Below are 21,277 nucleotides of genomic sequence, written 5' to 3'. Positions count from 1 at the left end.
GACAAAAGTACCACGCTAATGCGTTAAGTGTCAACAATAGGGAACGTGGGAGGAATGGTGCATTTATTACGTGATTTTTCTGTAAACTTACAACTTCTCTAATTAAAATAAACAGTTTTACTGATACTGAGATGGCAAATAGGGGGTGGTCCATTTTAGACTGTAGAAATTTTGTCATGAACTGGAGAATCATCTAGAATACAATCATTACTGGCTGCCAAGTTCAAGTTCATGCAATTGGGAAAGAATAGTCTCTTCAACAAATGGTGCTAGGAGACATTGGTATCCATATGTGAAAGATTGAAAGAGGATCCCTAACTCAAAATGGATCAAAGACCTAAATATAACAGTGAGGACTATAGAATGCCTAGAAGAAAATGTATGGAAGCATCTTCAGGATCATGTGTTAGATGGTGGTTTCTTAGACTTTATGCCCAAAGCGCAAGCAATGAAGGACAAAATAGATAAATGGGACCTCCTCAAAATTAAATACTTTTGTGTTTCAAAGGACTTTGTCAAGAAGGTGAAAATACAACCTACTTCATGGGAGAAAATAGTTGGAGACCACATATCCGATGAGGGTTTAATATTCAGAATATCTAAAGAAATCCTACAACTCAACAATAAAAAGACAGTCCAATTAAAAAATGGGCAAAACACTTGAATGGTCATTTCTCCAGAGAGTATATAAAATGGCTTAAAAGCACATGAAAAGATGCTCAACATCACTAGCTATTGGGGAAATGCAAATCATAACCACAACGAGATACCATTTTACACCCACTAGAATAAAACAGAAAATTACAAATGTTGGAGAGGATGCGGAGAGATAAGAACAGTCATTCGTTGCTGTTGGATATGTAAAATGGTGCTGCCACTGTGGAAGACAGTTTGGCAGTTCCTTAGGAAGCTAAGTATAAAATTACCATGTGACCTGGCAATCCCACTACTAGGTATATACCCAGAAGAATTGAAAGTAGGGTCTCAAACAGATATTTGCACACCAATGTTCATAGCGGCATTATGCACAGTTGCCAAAAGATGGAAGCAACCTATGTCCATCAACCAAGGAATGGATAAACAAAATGTGGTATACACATACAATGGAATATTATTTAGCTATAAAAAAGAACGAAGTCCTGATGCATGAGACAGCATGGATGAACCTTGAGGACATTATGCTGAGTTAAATAAGCCAGACACAAAAGGACAAATACTGTATGATCTCACTGATACGAACTTATTTGTAATAAGCCAACTCATAGAGTAAAGAACCTAGAATATAGGTACCAGGGACTGGATTGGGGATAGAGAGTGGAAAGCTGATGCTACTTAGGTTGTCTGTAAAGATTTGGAAGTAGATAGTTGTGATGGTAGCACATTATTGTGGATATAATTAACAGTGCTGAATTATGTACGTGAATGTAGTTGAAGGAGGAAGTTTTGGGTGAATGAGAGTTAGAAGATAAAAATGGAACTGTGTAACACAGTGAATCCTTTGAAAACTATGGACTGGAGTTAATAGTACAAGAATGTTCTTTCATGAATTTTAACAAATGCACGACCCTGATACAAGGTGTTAATAGGGCGGTATGTGGGAAACATGTACCTAATGTAAACTGTAGATCATAGGTAATAGTATTATTTTAATATTCTTTCATCAATTGTGACAAAAGTACCACACTAATGCGTTAAGTGTCAACAATAGGGAGAGCATGGGAGGAATGGTGCTTTTATTACGTGATTTTTCTGTAAACTTACAACTTCTCTAATTAAAATAAACAAACAGTTTTACTGATACTGAGATGGCAAATAAGGGGGTGGTCCATTTTAGACTGCAGAAATTTTATCATGAACTGGAGAATCGTCTAGAATGCAATCATTACTGGGCGATTGCCAGCCTTGTGGGAAGTCCTCTGTAAGTTCAGTGATAAGGTCTGATTGACCTTACCGCAGACAATGCCAAATGGAGATCTGCCAAGTGGGTTGGAATATAGTTTGGAGAGATGCTTGTTCCTCTAAGCAGCCCTGAGATTGAGCTTAGAGGTCTGGCTTGGTGTACTGAGACTTCAGAAGGCTCTGTGGAGTCAAGACTTGGAGGAATTTGGGGAGTGTTGTTAAGAGTTCCTTGGTGGGGATATGCACACATGCATACACATGCTTCTTGGAAGACTATATGAGAAACCACAGTATCAGTGGTGAGTCCTCTCTAGAGAAGGGAATACTGAGTGTTGAAGTGAGAGACCTCCTTTTTAAATTTTTAACATTTACATTTTATTTGGTTTTTAAACAATACATTTTCATGGTTCACAATGGATATATATTGAAAGAGACTTGGTACTGTAAACTGGCCAAATACTAGCTATTCAAAAGAGAGAACTAATTTTAAGAATAATTCCTTGGTCATAATGATTCACAGTGATTAGTTGTGTCTCAGGAAGAAAGTTTTTGGTTAAGTCAGAATGATGCTTCCTGAATCCTAAAGCTGTTTGTTGCTTATCTGGTCAAGTAACCTACTTTATTATTTATGGGGCAGAATTAAGGTTGTTGCTAATAAATTGCAGACAAAACTTGATTATTTTGAATAAGTATGAGTTCCTGTCTTTACAGAACCACTTACTAGCTGAGTCATCACGGACAAGTTATTTAACCTCCCTTGGTCTCAGGTTCCTTATCAGCAATGATGTCAAGCATTTATTTTGAGAAATAAATGAAGAAAAAGATAGGTAAATGTTAGTGTTAGGATCTGCCAAATGGAATGAAGGAAGCCCTCAGGAAGATTATGAAGTTTGGTATATTTCCATTCAGTTGGATTAGAATTATTGTTCTACTCTGTGGCTCCTTCATACATTCATTCATTTAACAAATATCTGTCAGAGGCCTAATCTGTGCTTGGCACTGTCCTTGGCCCCAGGGTTACAGTGATAAGCACACAGTTTATGCCCACATGGAGTTTATAATCTGGTGGGGGGGACAGACATTAGTCAGTCAGTCACACAAATAAATGTAAAATTGCAGCTCTGCTTAGCCCTTGAAGGAGAGGGATATGGTATCATATGAGAGCGTGATAAGGAAATGCAACCTTCCTTGTCTTGGATATCAGAGAAGGAATGTTTCCCTGAGGAAGTGATTTAGCCAAGATCTGAAGGATGAGTTAAATTGTCAGAGTGGGACTAGCATTTGCACAGGCCCTTTTGGCAGGGGAAGCAAAAGGCCAGTGCAACTACTGCTGCGGGTAGAGCTGGTGCTGCACGAGACCTGAGCTGTCTTGAGGGTAGATGCAAAGCCTTGTGCACCATGTTAAGAGGTTTTTTTCTGTACTCTGAGAGCAGTGTGTGGGTTGATGGGGCTGAGATGATCAGATTATCATTTTGAAATGGTAGTCTGTGGTAGTGTGGAAAATGAATTCGAAGAGAGCCAGCATGGATTTGGGTAAGCACTGAAATTGTCCAGGCAAGAGATCTTAGTAGCTTGGAGCAAAGGGATGGCAATAGAGGTGGAGAGGAGTGGATGGATGGATTCCATGGATTTTGAGGAAGGAATATTAGCAGGACTTGGTAATGGGCTAGATCTGGTGAGTGAGGAGGAAAGAGCTATCAAAGATGGTGCTTCCATTCTATCTAGCTTTTTGATGGAAGGTTGTACCATTCACTGAGACAGTGAACACTGAAAGAGGATGTGTGGCAGAGGGAGAGTGTTGTGAGTCTGCTATGGGACATGTTAAGTCTAAAAGGAGGCAGATAGGCAGTTGGATTTAGAATGCAGAGGAGTCTGGACTAGAGATCTAAATTTGTTCCTGGAGTCTTGGGAGGCAGGAAGGGAAAGTTGCTCAGATTTCCTGAGACTGGTCCACACTTTCTAGTCGGTCTCATGCTGGCTGGCCTTGCTGGAATGGTGGGGTTCTTGGGACAGGATGGAGGGAGAGGGTTCTACCTCCAGTACAGCCCTTGCTACTGTGCCATGTGCCAGCTCTATGATGGCAGCTGGGGGCGAGGAAATCTTTGGGAACGCTATGTGGACTGGACTCTTTCCTCTCCTCCTCTGTCCTGTCTCCTAGGAGGCCTGGGACTTGCCATCTGAACTTGCTGGGAGGAGTATGGAGGCAGGAGGATGGCTCCTGAGATAAATAGAATAGCTGCATTTGTCTGGATTTTGTCTATAGATAATTGGAAATTGACTTGAACATCAGTTACTGTAAACTAATCATAACTCACTCAAATGGATTCTGTTATTTTCTTGGAGATTCGTAAATTTTCTCAGTGTCTGCCTGTCTCTGTATCCATTTCTCTCCTTCTCTAAATTTTGGCCACATCAGTCAGGGGTTGAAGGCAAATGTGAGGGTGAGGGGGTGGTCCAGGGGAGAAGGAAATGGTTTGGAGCTAGGAGAGTCAGCAGTAGTAGCAGGAAATGCTAAGACCCTGTTGTTGCAACCTGCCTGTTGGTCTGTCTGTCTGTCACTAGTTTATTGCCAAAAAGGATTTCAGGCTGGGGCTTTCTTTATTGCTATGGGATGGCGTCCTTAGTGACAGATGATAAATAGGAAGCAGTGTGTAGATAATTTGCTTCCTGGCTCCAAATAGACGCTAAGAAGACATCCTGAGCTTGGGCAACTGGGGCCCCCTTGTGGCTGAATTTGGCTCTCCACTTTTGCTCTGGTTCTTTTCCCAGTCCACTCGTGGGGTCCTTTCTCTTAAAGCCTTGTTTCCTGACTTGGCTATTTCCATGGATTTTTGTAATTGTCCCCAGCCCTTGCTGCTCAGCTAGTGATCTTGGGCCTTCCCAAACAAAACCAGTACTTGTTGAGGCGCTGTGACAGTGAACCCAGTGACAGCCTCTTCATGTTCATTGGCAAAATCCTGACTTTTTGGCCTACTTCTTACAGGGTAGTCCACTGCATTATGCCCTATGGTTACGGAAGACTGATGAGAAATATGAGAAAGTGGTGTTGGTGGATGTGTTGCTTGAGAATAAAATGTCTTTGGTTTTTAGATGTCCATTGGGTGGCACTGTGATCTTAATTTTGTTTCTGTTTTTCTTTGCAGCCAAACTCTACTCCAGGAAGTAAAAATGTGGTGCCCCGAGAGCCACTGGTAAGTGCCCAAGATATGTAGTATCATTTTCTAACAGTCAAAATACAATGTGAGTTTGTATGGTTGGTCCTATAGTTTTATATTAGCACTCTTCCTTTAAAAGTAGGTGTTGTGTGGAGACTAACTTTGTCAGTGACCTCTGATGTATGACTACTTCTTTTCTAGTACAAGTAGGGGTCAGAGATTAGTGAGATGCTCCTTGGTAAAACTTGGTCTTTTCTGGAACTTAAAGCATTCATTCCAGGGGTGATGTGACACTTTGTTTGTTGCTGTTTAATGGTAATTAGTGAGATGCCTGAAGCCTTTGGAAGCTGAATTAGGGCCTTCCCAAGTTGCTTCTTTATTGTCTAAACTGGTGATTCTCTGGTTCTCCCCTCAAGTGGGAGGGAGAGCAGTTTTTGCCTGGTCTTTTATGGTAGTAATGCTATTCATTACCAACATTGTCTTCTTATAATGCTGATAGGGGCCCGTTAAGAACTGAAGGCAATTTTCTCTATGAAGTGCTTTTGCTTTGGTGATTTGAGCCAGAGTCCCTGCCTGCCCGCCCCATTTGCATTCTGTTTTGCATTTTAAGGTCTACCATGAGTCCTGTTAATTGGGTGGACAGGCTTTGTCTGTACAAACCAGGTAAGCTTTGTGTTGGTGCCAGCTCTAGGTTTATCTTTTCCGAGCTTTTTCTTTCTTTGAGTAGTTGTAGCAAGCTTAGGGATATATCATGAAGCTATTGTTTCAGGAGGGCCTGTAGTTTCACCTGTTTTTTCCACTCCTTCCAGCAGTAGTGGGAAGAGGTAACGCGAGGTCCTTAGCTAGTATGAATAAGTCTGAATTCTAGCCTGTCCTAAGGTTTTCCAAGGCAGAAGGTGAGGCTGGATTCGGCTGAGTGGTGGAAATATGGAGGATGAAAGCGCTGCTGGGACTGTTCTCAGGGAAGCAGTGTTGTCCTTCTCATGGCCTGCTGTTAGCAAGTAGGCCCTACTTCCCAGCCAGCCTGGGGATTCAACACCCTGCAGAGTGGCCTCTTTCACTCTTTTGGTATTGCCAGGTTCTTCCATGTGGTCACAGTGGTGGCTTCTCTTTGCCAGTCTCTTAGAGAGCTTGAGCGCTTCCTGTATGGTCTGCCTTGGTGCCCCTCAGGCCTAAGTTGTGGTTGGATGTGGACCGAAGTCCAAATTGAATACCATAGTCCCCTTCAAACCTTTATTTCCTTGGTCTCTTTTTGAATTTCTGTTTACTTATTTAACTCTTGATCACAAGGTGAGTGGCAGGTCCATCTCTTGGGGCGTGATTGGTTAGATAAACTCTTGGGGGTTGGGAGTCATCTTCTTGAGGGTGGAATTGAAATTAAGAACCTTTCCAGGAAAGTTATTTGAATAGTGTGAACAAGTCTGAATTCTAGCCTCTAGTAAGCCCGGAGCAATTGGCAACCTCACCGATTTCTGAATATTTGGAGCCCAGCAGACCCTTTGCTCTGCTAATGTGTCTGTTCATTGCTCTTTTCCTTCTCTACTGTGCATCTGCTTGTTGGTTGGTTGTATTTTTATTTCTTACTTTTCTGGGAGGCCCTGAGCAGTCTTCAAACCCTAGTAGCCAGTGATCATCCAGAGTTCAGACTCATTCTCTCCAGGCCAACTCTACAATTACCTTATATTTAATTAATATTTTTTCTCCTCTTTACATACTTGCTGCATAATTGCTCAGAGGAAAGAAAACACATAGCAGCAATTTATATATATATAAAAAAAAACAATAATTAAAAAAAAAAACCTGAAATAAACTCCCATCTCATTTGGGCTGATCCTATGAGTTGGGTAATTAGGGCGCTATTAAAAGGTAGACCCTTTCTCCTTCCCCCCTTTTTTATTATTAATTTTTTTATATTAAACTCCCACAGTCTCTCAGTCATGCCCTTATTGCTTTTGGTCAACCATTTGCAGAAGCCTGATTAAATGAGGGCACCAACAGAGTTGCATAGTCTTATGTGAGCTCCTTCTTCCTCTTGGGAGTGGCAGTGGGAGGGTGCCAGGCAGAGGAAGTTTGCCAAGGGCTAGTGTGGCAGGTTGCGGGGACAGGATGAGCAGGAAGAGTGCCTGTGGTGGCTGTGAGCTGGCAGCAGGCTAAACGAAAGTCAGAGAGAACAGGAGAAGCCATGGGGCAGTGGCCCCCACCCTCAGAAAGCCCCGTGGCTTGGTTCTGTGGGGCTGCGGTTTATGAAAACACCCAGCACCCAGCCCGGGTAGCTTTCTGCAGGCAGGGAGTTTTACAGTGGAGGCCACATCAGGCTGTGTGTATTAGCTGTCTCCTGGGTGCTCAGCTCTGCCTCGAGTATTGGGAAACAGACAATTGAAGTCTAAAACTGAGCCTTGTTTTTACATATTTCTATTTATTTAGGGAAAAAAAGATATTTGGATGCATGAAACAATTAGCAAACAGCACAAGACTCTGTGCAATTTTAATAAACAGCACAAAACTATACATAGTTTGTTGCAGAATTGCCTGGCTAGGAGAACAAGAGAGCCCTAGCTATTCAGAGAAGGAAGAATAATGTAGGAGGTGAGAGGGGAGGATCAGAGATGGGTTTTGTGAAACTCAGAGTTGGGTCTTGAGGAAAAGGATTTTCCTGCCACTTTGTTGTTGTTGTTTTTCTCTTAAACTGAGTGTGTATTTTCCATAAAATTCTTGATGGAAACTGCCTGTTCTCTACACTGAGAGGGCTGAGCATGGGGTGCAGAAGATGATCTAGAACTAGATGATCATTTCGAAACAATTTTTCCCCTTATTAGAAAAGTGAGTTAAGATAGAAGAGACTCTATCCAGCACAGTGCAGGTGCTGTTGAATAGTTGGATGTATTTGTGTGTCTGTGCGTTGTTGTTTTGCTTTGTTTGCTAGGAAAAGAAGGCCTGATTTTCTGGTCTATAGACACTGTCTTGTGATTTTGTGGTGAGAAAGTATAATCTTGTAGTCTCTAAATTACACAGTTGTGTTTAACCATCCCCTTGTCTTGATTCTAGCCAAGTAGTGACTCTGCACATTCCCTTCCCTTGCCCCTTGCCCTTCCATTTCTCCTTATTATAATCCCCCCACCCCCACCCCCAAAAAAGAAAACAAAACCAAATACAGTAGCGCTGGCTGTATCAGTGGGATAGTTGTCCTAAAATGTCATCAGGGCTGTAGATTGGTGAACAGACTAGTCCTGATCAATTCTGTAAATTCCAAGTTGAAATCCTTTGATTATTAAAGAGAAAGCCCCCGTTGCTAAATTTAAGACAGCTAATGACTTTTCTCTTCTTTCCTCTCTCTTCACTGAGCTTTGCCTTCCATGACAAAAAAAGTTTAACAGCCCTTCAGAGTACTGAACTCCAGCTTCTTCCAGACCTGTTCAATCCACCCGCCCTTGAATTTCCTGCAGTCTCAGGTGTTTTATTTGCACATGCAAGTACATTCTCAGGCTCACACAGGGTCTCTGCCTCTGACTCCCTGTGCTGCTCTGGCAGGATAGAACCCCTCAGACCAAGTCTTTAAGTAGTTGTAGTCCTGTCTGGGCACTGGAAGTGGGGCTAAGTGTCCCTTTGAGATTCCCATTAGTCATAAGATTTTAGGTTATTTGACTTAAACAATGAATGAGGCTTTGTGTACATGTCACTCACTTGTTTCAACTCAGTTCTTCAATATTCAGAATATGTCTTGCTTACCTACTTTAGATAGTGCTTATGGGTTCTGGTTAAACTAGAATTTCAGCTTTTTTGCTCTTTGACACCAAGTTCTTTCTAAGGGCTGAGTCTTCTGCCATCTCTTTCTCTAACTTGTAGGTATAGATTCCTTTTGTTTTTGTTTTCTATCTTCTTCCCTGTATCCCTCCACCAAAATCATCCCATATCGTAATACAGTGTATTTTTATAAGTATTGATGGCAATTTCTACTTATCATCTTCCCCAGGATTAATAATTTTTTTAGTATGCTGTAAATCTTAAATGTAAACCTGGTCTACAGTTGCAGATCCAGGCGTATGGCAGTAGTCGTGCCATCAGAACACAGAATTATCCTGTATCCTCAGGCTTCTCCCTGAGGCTAAGATGGAGGCTTGTCTAGGGGGTTCTCCATCATGTAATTTATCTCAGTCCTTCTAGGGGTGCTCAGCCACTTTATACCTGGGGCACCTAAGATTTTCTCTTTGGCTTTTAAGCCAATTGACCGGAGGCTGGTGCTCTAAAGGGCATTAATATCTTGATGAATTCAGGGAGCTAGTGCTATGAGTTTCTCTTGGATTTTAAGAGTAGCCATGGCTAGTTGTCTGTCTCTTATCATGTACTCCTGGCTCAGTCCCCTCCTGTGTTTCTATCTTTTGTGGTTAAAGTACTTTGGTACTTGCTAGCAGGCTCACTGTGGATACCAGGTTCTCAATTTTTTTCCCCACCAAAACATTTCTGAAGGATGACATTCATATGCTCAATACATTTCTTTGTGTGTCCCCATGTACATATGAATGTGTGTATTTGTACATGCATGTAACATATAGCACACATAGATGTTTATTTTACAAAATCCAAAGCATTTTGTGGGGAAGTAAAATTGATTTTAATATTGTATTCATGGAAACATTTTACAAGTACATTTTAGAAGTACATAGCCATTTAAAGAGTTCAGGAAATTGTCATTGTTCCAGAAAAAAAGACCAATCTAATTTTAAAGTATTAAATGTTGTTATTTAAAAAATCTGTAATTGGGGTAGCTGGTGGTGGATACCTGAAACTATTAAACTACAACCCAGAACCCATGAATCTCGAAGACAGTTGTTTAAAAATGTAGCTTATGAGGGGTGACAGTGGGATTGGGAATGCCATAAGGACCAAACTCCACTTTGTCTAGTTTATGGATCGATGTGTAGAAAAGTAGGGGAAGCAAACAAACAGACAAAGGTACCTAGTGTTCTTTTTTACTTCAATTGCTCTTTTTCACTCTAATTATTATTCTTGTTATTTTTGTGTGTGTGCTAATGAAGGTGTCAGGGATTGATTTAGGTGATGAATGTACAACTATGTAATGGTACTGTAAACAATCGAAAGTACAATTTGTTTTGTATGACTGCGTGGTATGTGAATATATCTCAATAAAATGATGATTAAAAAAAAAAAAAAAATCTGTAGTGGTTGATTTCTACTCGGCTATAGCAGAGTTAGGTTTGCTGAAGCCAGCTATAATTTCCACCTCTTTGTTTCCCATTCAGGGATACGTGCCTGTCTGTATGCAAGTGAGTGGGGGTGACAATATAGGGATAATCCTAAATCAACTCTATTTATTTATTTTTAAAAAATAAATCGTCTTCAGATTTTGGCACTTAAACTGTTACTAGTTACACTTTACTAGGGGCACCCCTCACAACTGTAGCTGTGAAACTTGGGGACAAAATCAAGTATAAACAGCTGGAGGATGGGGCTCAGGGTGCACCCTCCTGATGGGAACACTGCTATCATCTGACCAGATATACTGGGCGAGGCTTGGACACCTTTCAGATTGAAAAAAGTGTTGGTTTTCCTCTTGCCCTGCTCCCCTCTCATCAACAACATAAAACCTTAAGTAAAGAAAACTCTTTTAATACTAACACCCCTGCACCAACTCCTTCTTGGGAAGATGCCTGAGATTCCTGCCTGTCCTGCTGGATCAGGGAAGGAAAACTGGTTAAATCTAAATGCCACAATGGGTGAACTTGAGAAAAGCCTCATTCTGTTTGGATTTCTTCTCTATAATCTCTAGGCCACTTACTGATTTTGAAATTACTGCCTCTTACTACTCCATCCTTCCTATTATAGATTAAGGAGATTTATTGAATATACTAGGCAGTGCCCTTTGAGTTGTTTCCTCTTTCAGGTAAATGAAGAAGTTGTTTTTCAATTTCAAAGTATCCTTTTACAAATAATTATTAGATGAATCAAAACTCTTGGGAGATACAATTGGAGAAATGGAATTTGAAACAGTTTTTCAGCTTTGTTTATACCTTAGTTTCCTGGCTTTCATGGTACTTGCTATTTGCTATAGTTTCTGGAGTCAGCTGCCCTGGCTATTGGATAACTGAGCACACCTTTATTTTGGAGATGTGGAAAGTGAGGAACTGGGCATCACATGCTTTTGTTGAGAGCCACCCTGGGACTGGGGGAATTCAGTCTTCAGTCTGTACCAGTATCATTCTTTCAGGAGAAAACATTCTGTTTCCTGGTACTCTCTGTCAGAGTTCCTTCAGGTGTCCTTCCCAGATAGCCATTGCGGAAGTTGGGATATACAAAACTCTCATTTGGGCAGAGAGTTTCTTGAAATATTTTTTCTTTTATTTAAAATTGATGGTCTTTTTTGAAAGAACTTTCATGCAGAAGTGGCTTTTGTGGGAATTATGACCTACCTGATAGGCACTCCATGTGTCACACTCAGGGTCCATCCCTTAGGAGCCCCTGCTTGAGAACCACTGAATGTTGCACTGTACTCCGAGCCCCGTGTTTTCTGAGATACTTTCAATTGAAAATATTTTACTCCATTGCCATAGCATGCATACCAATTTTGGTGTGAAAAACATGATTGTATAGTTAATCCCACTTCTGTGCTGTGAGAAGCCACAGGAAGGTAAAGTGGTGCTTTGGAGAAGGACGTATTCACCGCCCTTCCTTCTTCCCTCCCAGCTCTCCTTTCTTTTACGGTTTGTAGTTATAGCCAAGATTTATGCTTGTTGCTCCACAAATCTTCTCTTTGCCATTATGAGTTTGTCTGAACAGTCTAGAGACGGGGACAACACTGAGTGATTCTGCAGGTAAATCTATCCAGGGGCATTCCTTGACAGTCCAAGTCAGAGAGGAACTAACTCATAGCCCCCAACGGAGCAGAGTCTGGATAAATTACCCCTGTCGAGCAGAAGACGTGCTGTCGCCTGCATGCCCTCTTGCCTTAGCAACGACCCTGGTGGCCCAGTGTGCTTGAGTCTGGGGATAGTGCTCTGGGCCATGCCACACCCTTCACCCAGCAGCAGTCTGCCAAGAGGGTCCTTCCACCAGGCTGACAGCAAGAAAGTCTTTAGGGGCAGGCCACCTTTCCCAGCCTTGTGAGGGGTGGGGGAGCTGCTAACAGAACAAAGCACACAGGTTGGTAAATGGTTTCATTTTCCACAGTTCACTGGAAATGGATTTTGCTGGAGAGGGGGAAAAAGTAAACAATTATTAAACCTCTCTTTTTTCTTGCCCGAAGTTTTCCCTTTCCTGTATTTTGTTGTGTGTACTTTTGTCAGTCATTTCAAATTTCTTGTGAAATGAAGTGGGGGTATCAATAAATAATTTTTTTTTTTTTTTTTTGATGTCAAGAGCTTGCGTTAGATACACTCTCTAACTGACCGAGTTGCCATTCTGGTGCTGTGGAACCTACTCTCCTGGCCCCTGGTGCCCGAATGAGGCCTCAGTTCCTTAGCTTCTCAGCCATTCACTGCCACACTTAACTCTGTACCCCAGGAGTTAGTCGGCTTTCCTTAAACTTGCTTATGCCAGTTGTGTTCATTATTGAAATTAGGCAGGTTTATTAAATATTATGTAAACAGGTGAAATATAAATGTGAAGAGAAGGTTCTACAAATATAATAATGTGTTCTGTAAATATAAATGAAAAAAGGGTTCAATGAAAACTAAGCTGATGCTTTGCTAAATGTGAATTACTAAAAAAGATTGCTGTCAAATTAGGTGTAACTGAGAAGACAGTTAATAATTGGGAGAAAATTGTAAAACTCTAGAAGGTTCTGTGCTTAGATAGCTTTACCGGTTCTATGCTTAGATTGCTTTACCAATGCCTTCGAGTTCTCACTTTGCTTTAGTGAGAGGGTGCCATATGGGTGGGGTTTATGCGAGACAGACGTCTGGGAACTTCAGTCCGTGGGCCCACACTCAAAGAAAAGGTCTTGGCTCTACATCAAAAGATCAGCAAATGACTGTATGTTTATAGATTTTAAGTTAGTATAAAATGTTTAAGATATGCAGAGTAGGCCCTGTTTTGAATGATTCCCTGCTTTAACTGATTTTTTGCTAACCTGACCAGCTATTAGCTCTGATCACATAGATCAGGAGGGCTTCTGCTGTATAACATGCTGGGCTCAGTGCTGGTTTCTCTATTTTTGCTCTCTTTTTTAATTCTAGCAAACCTGTTAGAATTTCTGTTTTCTTCATTTTACAGTGAGGAAACTGAAGCCTAGGGCGGTCAAATTCTGACAGCTAGTAAGTGGCAGGACTGGGATTTGAACTCCAAAATCCATACTTTTTGTCAGACTTGAGCAGATCAGGCAAGGAGCTCCGTGTGAGACCTTGCTGGAGAGAACACTGGTGTGTGCAGGGGTCCCCTTGGTGGACACAGGGCGGGAGCATCTGCTGCTGTCTTGCCTGGTGCCTCTAGCTTCCTCTCCAGAGCTGCTGCCTTCACACGCACTCCCTGGTTGGAGTCTTTTGTGTGCATCTTAGCTGCTGCAAAGGCGCCTATTAATTTATCACAGGTGATGTGTGCCTCCTCATACTGGGAGGAGGCGTCTGCCCCATGTACCTCACTAATGACAGGTTATGGGATCGAGGCGTGATAATGGGATCTTTTCATCTTCCATCTCTGTAGCAAGGTGCTATGTCCCTGGTAGCTCCTAGGGGGCAGCAACTGCTTGTTATTCCATCTCTTGCTGGCAGAGTGAAGGTTTGACAATTTAGCAATTTGCTTTTGACTCTAGCTCTTAAAGTGGTGCCGTGTAGGTCTTCAGGAAGTCACCTGAATTCATGTAAGTAAAGAAAATACAATATCCAGGAGCTTTCATTTCTACTTTCTCTGCCCTCTCAGATAAATCCTTTATCTGTGTCTCCATCAACATCTATGAATTCCTCATTGTCAGAGTTAAGGCAGCAAAGTTCACTTGCTTTGAAGAGAAGGTAATATAGATGTTTTTAAGAGGGTGAAATTCTTTTTGTCAGAGCTTACTCGTTCCTAACTGCTAGCCATTGATACCCGCTTTAATAATGTTGAGATGTTTTCAGACTTTCCCCTTTGGGCACGTGCCTTTATTCTGTTGGGGATACCACTGTCACATGGTTGATTGCCTGGTCTTCCTCTCGGCATTCCCCCTGCCTCCCCAGGCCATGCTGACTGAAGTTTCTCCTCAGTTCTAAATTACCCATTTCAGAAGCACATTCAGGAGAAAAGTTTTTAGGCTTCGGGGCCTAGGACTGACACATGGCCAATTTGTGCCTTGTTAGAAGTGACTCCCTAGTTGCCCGCCCTCCCGGAAGCAGGCGTTTCACCATGGTGCTGTGTGCTCTGTGCCTGCACCCAGACATCCTTCCAGTTGTGGGGCTGAAGCAAGTGACAGAAAGGAGAAGGGTTGTTGCTGGTAGAACCTGGACAGTTGCAGTGCACACGGAAGCAAATGAGCCACGGCATTTCAACCGTGTGAGGCTGATTTAGGATTAGCAGAGACCCTGCAGTCCGGACTCCACTGTTGGAGGCGCGGGTGGTGGCTTGCAGCCGGCCAGCTTCCTCTGAGGAGCGCAGAGCACTGGGAGACGAGAAGAGTTTTCATTCCAGCTCTTAGAGTGGCTTTCCTCACACACAAAGACATGCCTCTTCACCTCACCTCTCCAGCTCTCTGTGGTCTCTCTGAAAAATGGCAGTTAATAGAATCTGTTAATGAACAGAAGAAATAACTAGAAATAGTGGCAACTCATTTGACAGTGAAGTGGTTTGTAACTTCTGTTTATCAAATGATTGCATTATCATTCTGTTGGATTTTTGAAGAATTCAGCCTGGTCTCCAGAGCCCCATTTATAAGACATTTTGTTTCTTCCTTTGTAATGTCTAGAAATAACTTTATTTCCAGTGAAATCCAGATCTGTAGTTCTATCTCCTGCCCCCCAAGCTCCTTTTCCCTCCCTTTCCATTCTGCTTCTCTCCCATTACCTCGGCAGGCTCCCATCAGGTGAGAGGCAGCCCCTCCTGGCCCGGACTGGCAGAGCTAATATTGGCTGGATGAGAGCAGTGGTGTTTGTTTTTGCAGTCCCAGGATTTGGTTTAATGTACAATTGATTTTTTAAATGTATTTAATCATTTTTTTCTTACCTCATAAGGATTAACCTGCACAAACCTCATTTTATCCTAAGTGTGGCTTTGGGAGGAAGGGAGAAGAAAATTGAGTTTCTCCAGCTTATTTTATTCTTTCACTTTTTATTTTTTGAATGGCTTTTCCTGCTGAAGCTGCTGTGTAAAATACAATGTCTTTTAGTGGCCATTACTTACTAACTCATTACTAACTGGTCTCTCCTGTTTCCCTTTGTCTGTTAGCTAAAAACAGGGGGCCGAAAGACAACTGGTAGCTCTATCACAGACTTGCCAATTATAGATCAACAGGAAAGGGCAGCTTAGTGATGGTTTGTGGTTGGCACCAACTGCCCCCCAGCAAACACGAGTTATCACACTGTGGCTGCCACTAAGTTGGGGTCGACTAGGTAGGTCCTCTCCTAATTTTGTCCCCTGGCTTCTCTAATTGCATTGCACCAGCTCCCTGATTTACAGAGTTCAACTTCATTTCATTCTACATGTGGTTTTTGCCATCCATGTTGATGACTTACTTCATGCCTCCTTGTCATGTATATATATAAAGTATCAATTTAGAGAAGTTTTATTTATATTTTTCATTGTGATTTTCTGGTACCTAGGATGGTTAGGTGGCAAGGCTGCAGGTAAATGCTTCTCTTGAAACCAGTAGTTTTCTGTACATTTTTGTCTGCTCAGTCCAAGTAAAAGCAACTATTTGTGGGTGCCCAGTTTAGCCCCCATTTTGAGAGTTTGGCTGTTTTGTATCCCAGTTTATCTACTTTGCTCTGGCACAGTAGGGGGGAAGTTGCGTCTTGCTGCTCACTGCCAGGTACTTGTATAAGGTTTTAGTTGCTGAAAAGGAAAAGTGTGTGGCCATATTTCCAAGCAGAAGAAATAGGTTCTTTTGTTTCCTGGGCATTTGTCACCTAGAGGCTTGCTAAACCCTCTGTGGAATGGGCAAATGTTAGATTCCTCAGCTCCTGGCAGGAAGTAGGCACTGAATACATATCTGTGGAATACATATATGTGTATGTATATGTGTATCTATGTATGTGTACACACACCCCTGTATGATGGTGATGATGAGCACAATTGCTGCCTTGCTTCCTGCAAGGAACTTAGGGTGCAGCATTCCCACCAGGGCATATGTTAGTGGATATTTAGTGTATATTGCCACGTAGGCAACATAAAGAGGGCTTTTTATGAAAGGGAACATCAGAGGAAACATTATAACTAGACCTTTATAGCCTTTCCATTATTATGGTTTAAATCTTGACAGTCTTTATTTGCAGTGACACTGGGACCAGTAAAGACAATGCACACTCCCACCTCCTCATTCTTTCTTTTCACATCCTGTTCTGTAGCTGTGGTGCATCGATAGGCATCGTTAAATATGCAAGCAGCAGAGCCGCTTTTCAGTTTGTCTAGAAACAGCCCCTTTTGACTCAGAAGTTGGAAACCAGATGACTCACCATTCTATTTGTTTTATTGCAACTGTCATTTCATAAATGCCCTGAAATCTTTAAACTATAAATGCCAAAGAGAGGTTTTTGTGTTTTTTTATTTTGTTACCTCTTCTATTACTTCTAATCTTCTCTCGTTTCTCTTTCCTCCTTCCCTTTCATAATGATTTTCTCTTTCGTTATTTCTCTTTTTCTCTCCCTCCCTTCCTTCCTGCCTCCCCCAACCATTGATGACTATAATAGCATCTGTAGTTGAAGGAGTTTTTGCTCACATCTTGTTGTGCTCTCTCCAGCTTTAATGCTGTGTGAGAGTGGACATCCTCAAATTTTTGCGTGTGGTTTAGAAATGGAAATGTACACGCACATCAGAGTTTATAAAGTGCTCATTTGGATTCAGCTTTAGAAGCTAAGTGCCGTGTCCAATCATACATAACAGTAACTCTCTTTTTAGGATACTGTATTTTGCAAAATAGGTGCATCTCAGGGTTCCTGCATATGTCCACTTCCCCCCTTGTGTGGCTGTCAGGGCTTCCTAGGACAGCCCTATTACAGACTGGAGAACCTGTGAGTCTTGCTGTCAGTCATCAGCGTGTTTACGGCTGTAAGAGGTCTTTGATCATGTTACCTTTTTCTCTCCTATGCTGCTATTTAATTGAATTCCTTGGGTAAAGATCACCTGCTCAGTCTTATGGCTTAGGTAGAGGGTTGGGATCTAAATTTTTAAGGACTTGTGCTCTCAAACCAGGACTTGCAGGATCTTTTATTCTTGATACTTGATGCTTTGGCACTTGACTAAATCACCTGATTGATGACACGAGCATCAATGGGTGTTAAACACCTGGCCAGGGAATCAGGGACTCTCTGTGGATTTACCCAAAGAATGGCAGACAGATTGTGGAATTGTAATGAAGTTGGGGTGGTTCCCTGATGTTCATCTGCTTTGGAGCATGACAGAATCCCATCATCAACTTCAGGAGAGTTGCTGGAAACCCGCACTGGTGTCAGTGGTTATAGTCCACATTTGTTAAATCCTTAAATCCAACTGAACTAATGTTAGAAGTAAGTGGTTATAATGAAAAGGAACAATAGCTTCAAATGCATAGGAACCTCTCTTAATCAAATGCTCCTTGTTTTTTCTTTTTCTTCTTCTCTCTAAGCCTGTGGTCCATTTGGCCTTCAAGATGAGCCATCCTCTGAACTCTGTCATAATAAAATTTCTTTCCTGTATATCTCCAGGAAGGAGAGTATTTCCTATGTTGTGGGGGGGGGGAGGTGGGGGGGATATGGTATTGTCACAATATTTAATAGATTGATGGCTACAAGTTTTAAAAATAAGTTCTATGTATATGCTGGGTAGCATTCAACATAGAATGTTGTTTTTCACCCTTTTAGGTGGATGTCTGATTCTGACACACCTGCTATTTCTGCTGCTGGTAAACAGATAACCACAGGCTAACTTAATACTTTCTCCTTCTGGGGCTAGGTGGGAGCTCGTAGGGGTGCTAACCACAGGCTAACTTAATACTTTCTCCCTCTGGGGCTAGGTGGGAGCTTGTAGGGGTGAGGAGGTAGGTGGAACACAAATCAAGATACTCTCACTCTCCTCTGGAGATAGGTGTTCCCCTGTTCCACTGACAGTTTTAACAATTTCAGAGTTTCTGGCCATTTTAATTAACCTGCAGTGAGGGGTGCCCTGTTACCTGCTTATGGCACGGGCATTTACTCCTGGGGACCAGGAGCAGGCTGGTAGGTGTCCCTCGCAGGAGCTCTCTTGATTCCCTACCTAAGGATGTCCCCTCCCTTCCCGAGCAGGACCACTTTGAGGAGCAGAAGGATCATTTAGTGCTCATGGCCTGTTGGTTCCTTGGCTTCTCTGCTGAGCTATCCAGCAGGGGTGCCAATTCTTCCATTTAGCTGACTATTATATAGCCCTTAAAAGGGAAGGGTTTATTTTAGCTGGCTGCTATATTGATTGCTATAGGGACGTTTCTATTTTCACTGGCTGCTATATTGACTGGGAAAAGGAAAGGGGCCGTATTGCCGGGAGCTGTCATATTGACTGTTACAGAAAAGATCTGTATTTAAGCAGTACCAGTGCACTGGGATCTCCCAGGCAGGATATTAATGCTAATTCATCTGCTCACCCCCTGCTGTGAGTGTTATTTGTTTAAATCTGTAGATTCCCACAGCGCGTTTATATCCTCACTAGAGTGAGCTCCGCTCCCTGTAATTATTTAACATTATATGCTGATATAAATTGTAACAGTTAAAGAATGGTAATGAGTAGCCAAAAAAGAAAAGAAAAAAATAAAAGAAAGAGGAAAAAATAGAAAAAAGAAAGGAGGAAAACAGAAAAAAAAAATTATGTATAACATTAGAAATGGCAAAGTCAGATTCTAAAACAGCAGTGAATAGCTTCTGGCATCGTTTCTCCAGCTCCAAGTCGATTTGTGCAGTGTTGTCCAGTCCCTGTCTTGTGCATCTATGTTTGTGTGTGTGTGTGCATGTGCGCATTTGAGTCACCATTCCAGAAAGAGACCATACTGATATGAACTAGACTGTGCACTTTGTGCACGCGTGTGTAATTATATCCAGCACATGTATTCAGTGTATCCGCAGGAAATTTATCCATTAGTGATTCAGCTTCTTGTCAGAGTAGCCGATATCTGATTTTCATTTGTGCTTCAGTGTTCATACAGGAACTGTGGGCCTTAGGGCCCATCTCCAGGGGAAGCCACGGGGAAAGCTCAGTTGGGATTGAGCTAATAGGCCATTGGGTGTCACTGTCGCTCTACTGGCTATCGCTGAAAAAGGGCTCTTCTGCTAATGCTGGATTTCAAAAGAAAATTGTTTTTCTGCCCAAGTTTGAGGTGGTGTCTGTTTTAGAGGCTTGCGTGCATTTGAGATCCCTCTTTAAAAAAAAAGAGGCAATTTAATAATATTCTGGAAACCCAGTTAATAGAGAGGGAGGATTTGAGGGATTTGGGCAAGAACTCTACAAAGGAGGAAGAGAAATCTACTAGCAAAAGCCTAAGTGTGGCCAGAGCCCGTCCCCGTGAGGGGGGAGAGAGCCAGCAGGCGGGAGCTGTGCTGGGTGCGGCGTGAGGAACGGCGCGGTCCTCCAGCTGGCTGCTCGGGCTGCGTGGAGCCCTGCCAGGCCTCACCACAATTCATACTGTGTCAGTTTAATAAATGCACTACTTAAATTATGAAATTACAAAAGAAAAAAGAGAATGCACTTATTCAGACTCTTAATACATTAAAAATAAGGCATTAAAACTCTGACTTTTTTTTTTTCTTCCAGAATCAATAATGAACAGGAAGGGTTGTAGACATTAACAGTCATGGACATTCAAACTCTTATACATAAATTATCTTAGAAAAATGCACATAAGACTTGAATAATGTAAATACATTAATGCATTTAATAATTTAAACATTAAAGCGCAAGCAGGAATTTGAGGCCGAGGCTGTTCTGAGGTAAGGGATTAGTCCTAGAATGCCTGTGTCCTAGGATCGATGGGTGATTTCCCCTTGAGACACTCTGAAAGAGAGTGCCTGGCCGGCTGGTGTGAGCGCCAATGCCAAGAATCCCTGGACATTCCTGATCTCAGCTACCACCCGGCTGCCTTAATTTTGCATATCCTGACCTTCGTCTTCAATTCTGTGTTCTCTAGTTCTATACTTCTCTTTTGTTTGTTAGAAAATTAAATGCTTCCATTTTAAAGAACAGTGAACTCTTAGAATGTCTTGGTAGGAAAACTGAGCCAAAATAAAAAATCCTTCCCCTGGCTTTGGTTGCCTATGATTTGGGAATGAGGAAGTGGGTTGCTCCTGATACTCAGTTGTGGAGTTCTCATCCCGGAACCTGGCTGCGGCGGTGTGAGCAGTGGATCTAGGGCGCACTCTGCTGATAGACTTGGAGGCTGGATCTAAGGGGAGAGCGGAGATGATGTGCCATGTTAGCCTCAGGGTGTAGCTGGGCATAAAGATGGCAGGTAACCATGCCTGGAAATAAGACAGAGGTGCCGTGGAGATAGACTCAGTAGACAGGGATCATGCCTAGCTTTTTGTTTTGCTGTGAGGCTTTAACTATTGGATAGACTGACGTTACTTTTTTTTTTCCTCCCCTATTCCAAAATCATATTCACAGCAGCAGAAACTCACTGGAATGCTGAGACCCCTTTTTGGCAGAGTACAGAATGATCTAATTTGATTTTTAACATCCATATTGCAAAGTGTCCTGGGAAGAACTAGGAAGTCAGAAGTGTGTCTCACATTTTTTATTTTTAACCCTAGTGCTGTTCCCTGGTAGGTCTCCAGCCTTGTTTTATAGCCCCAGTCACAGATGAGAAGCTGGAAAAACCACAGAAAGTGTGTTACAGGTACATATTCTGAGAATTTTTTCTCTACCTGTAGAAGAAGTGTGTTTGTTTGGTCAATAATGTAAATGTTGTCGCACTTGGTTTTTTATGGGCCTGAGGGACCCTTGAGAAACGGTTATCAGATGGTAGTGTCTGAATACAACCTGTTTTTGTGATTGCCAAATCTGCTGGAGTCTTACTGGATCTCAGCTTTCCTACCTGAAACTTTACCTGGGATTGTCTTGATTTGACCCAAGCCTTGATTATGCTGGCACTTGTA

At 42.2% G+C, this 21,277-nt stretch overlaps 1 protein-coding gene across 3 annotated transcripts in view; it reads left to right on the top strand.

Moving 5' to 3' along the window:
* The window catches only part of PEX14 (peroxisomal biogenesis factor 14), a 154,418-nt gene that overhangs the window by 28,716 nt on the left and 104,425 nt on the right, over window positions 1-21,277 (top strand). For all 3 annotated transcript variants that reach the window (XM_037828546.1, XM_037828548.1, XM_037828547.1), the window contains exon 2: window positions 5,043-5,090. In XM_037828546.1, coding sequence (XP_037684474.1) covers window positions 5,043-5,090 — 48 coding nt within the window. The remainder of the gene's footprint in view (window positions 1-5,042; window positions 5,091-21,277) is intronic.

Source organism: Choloepus didactylus, chromosome 2 (genome assembly GCF_015220235.1).
Source record: "Choloepus didactylus isolate mChoDid1 chromosome 2, mChoDid1.pri, whole genome shotgun sequence".
Taxonomy (NCBI): Eukaryota; Metazoa; Chordata; class Mammalia; order Pilosa; family Megalonychidae; genus Choloepus; species Choloepus didactylus.
This window is presented reverse-complemented; position numbering and strand designations above follow the sequence as displayed.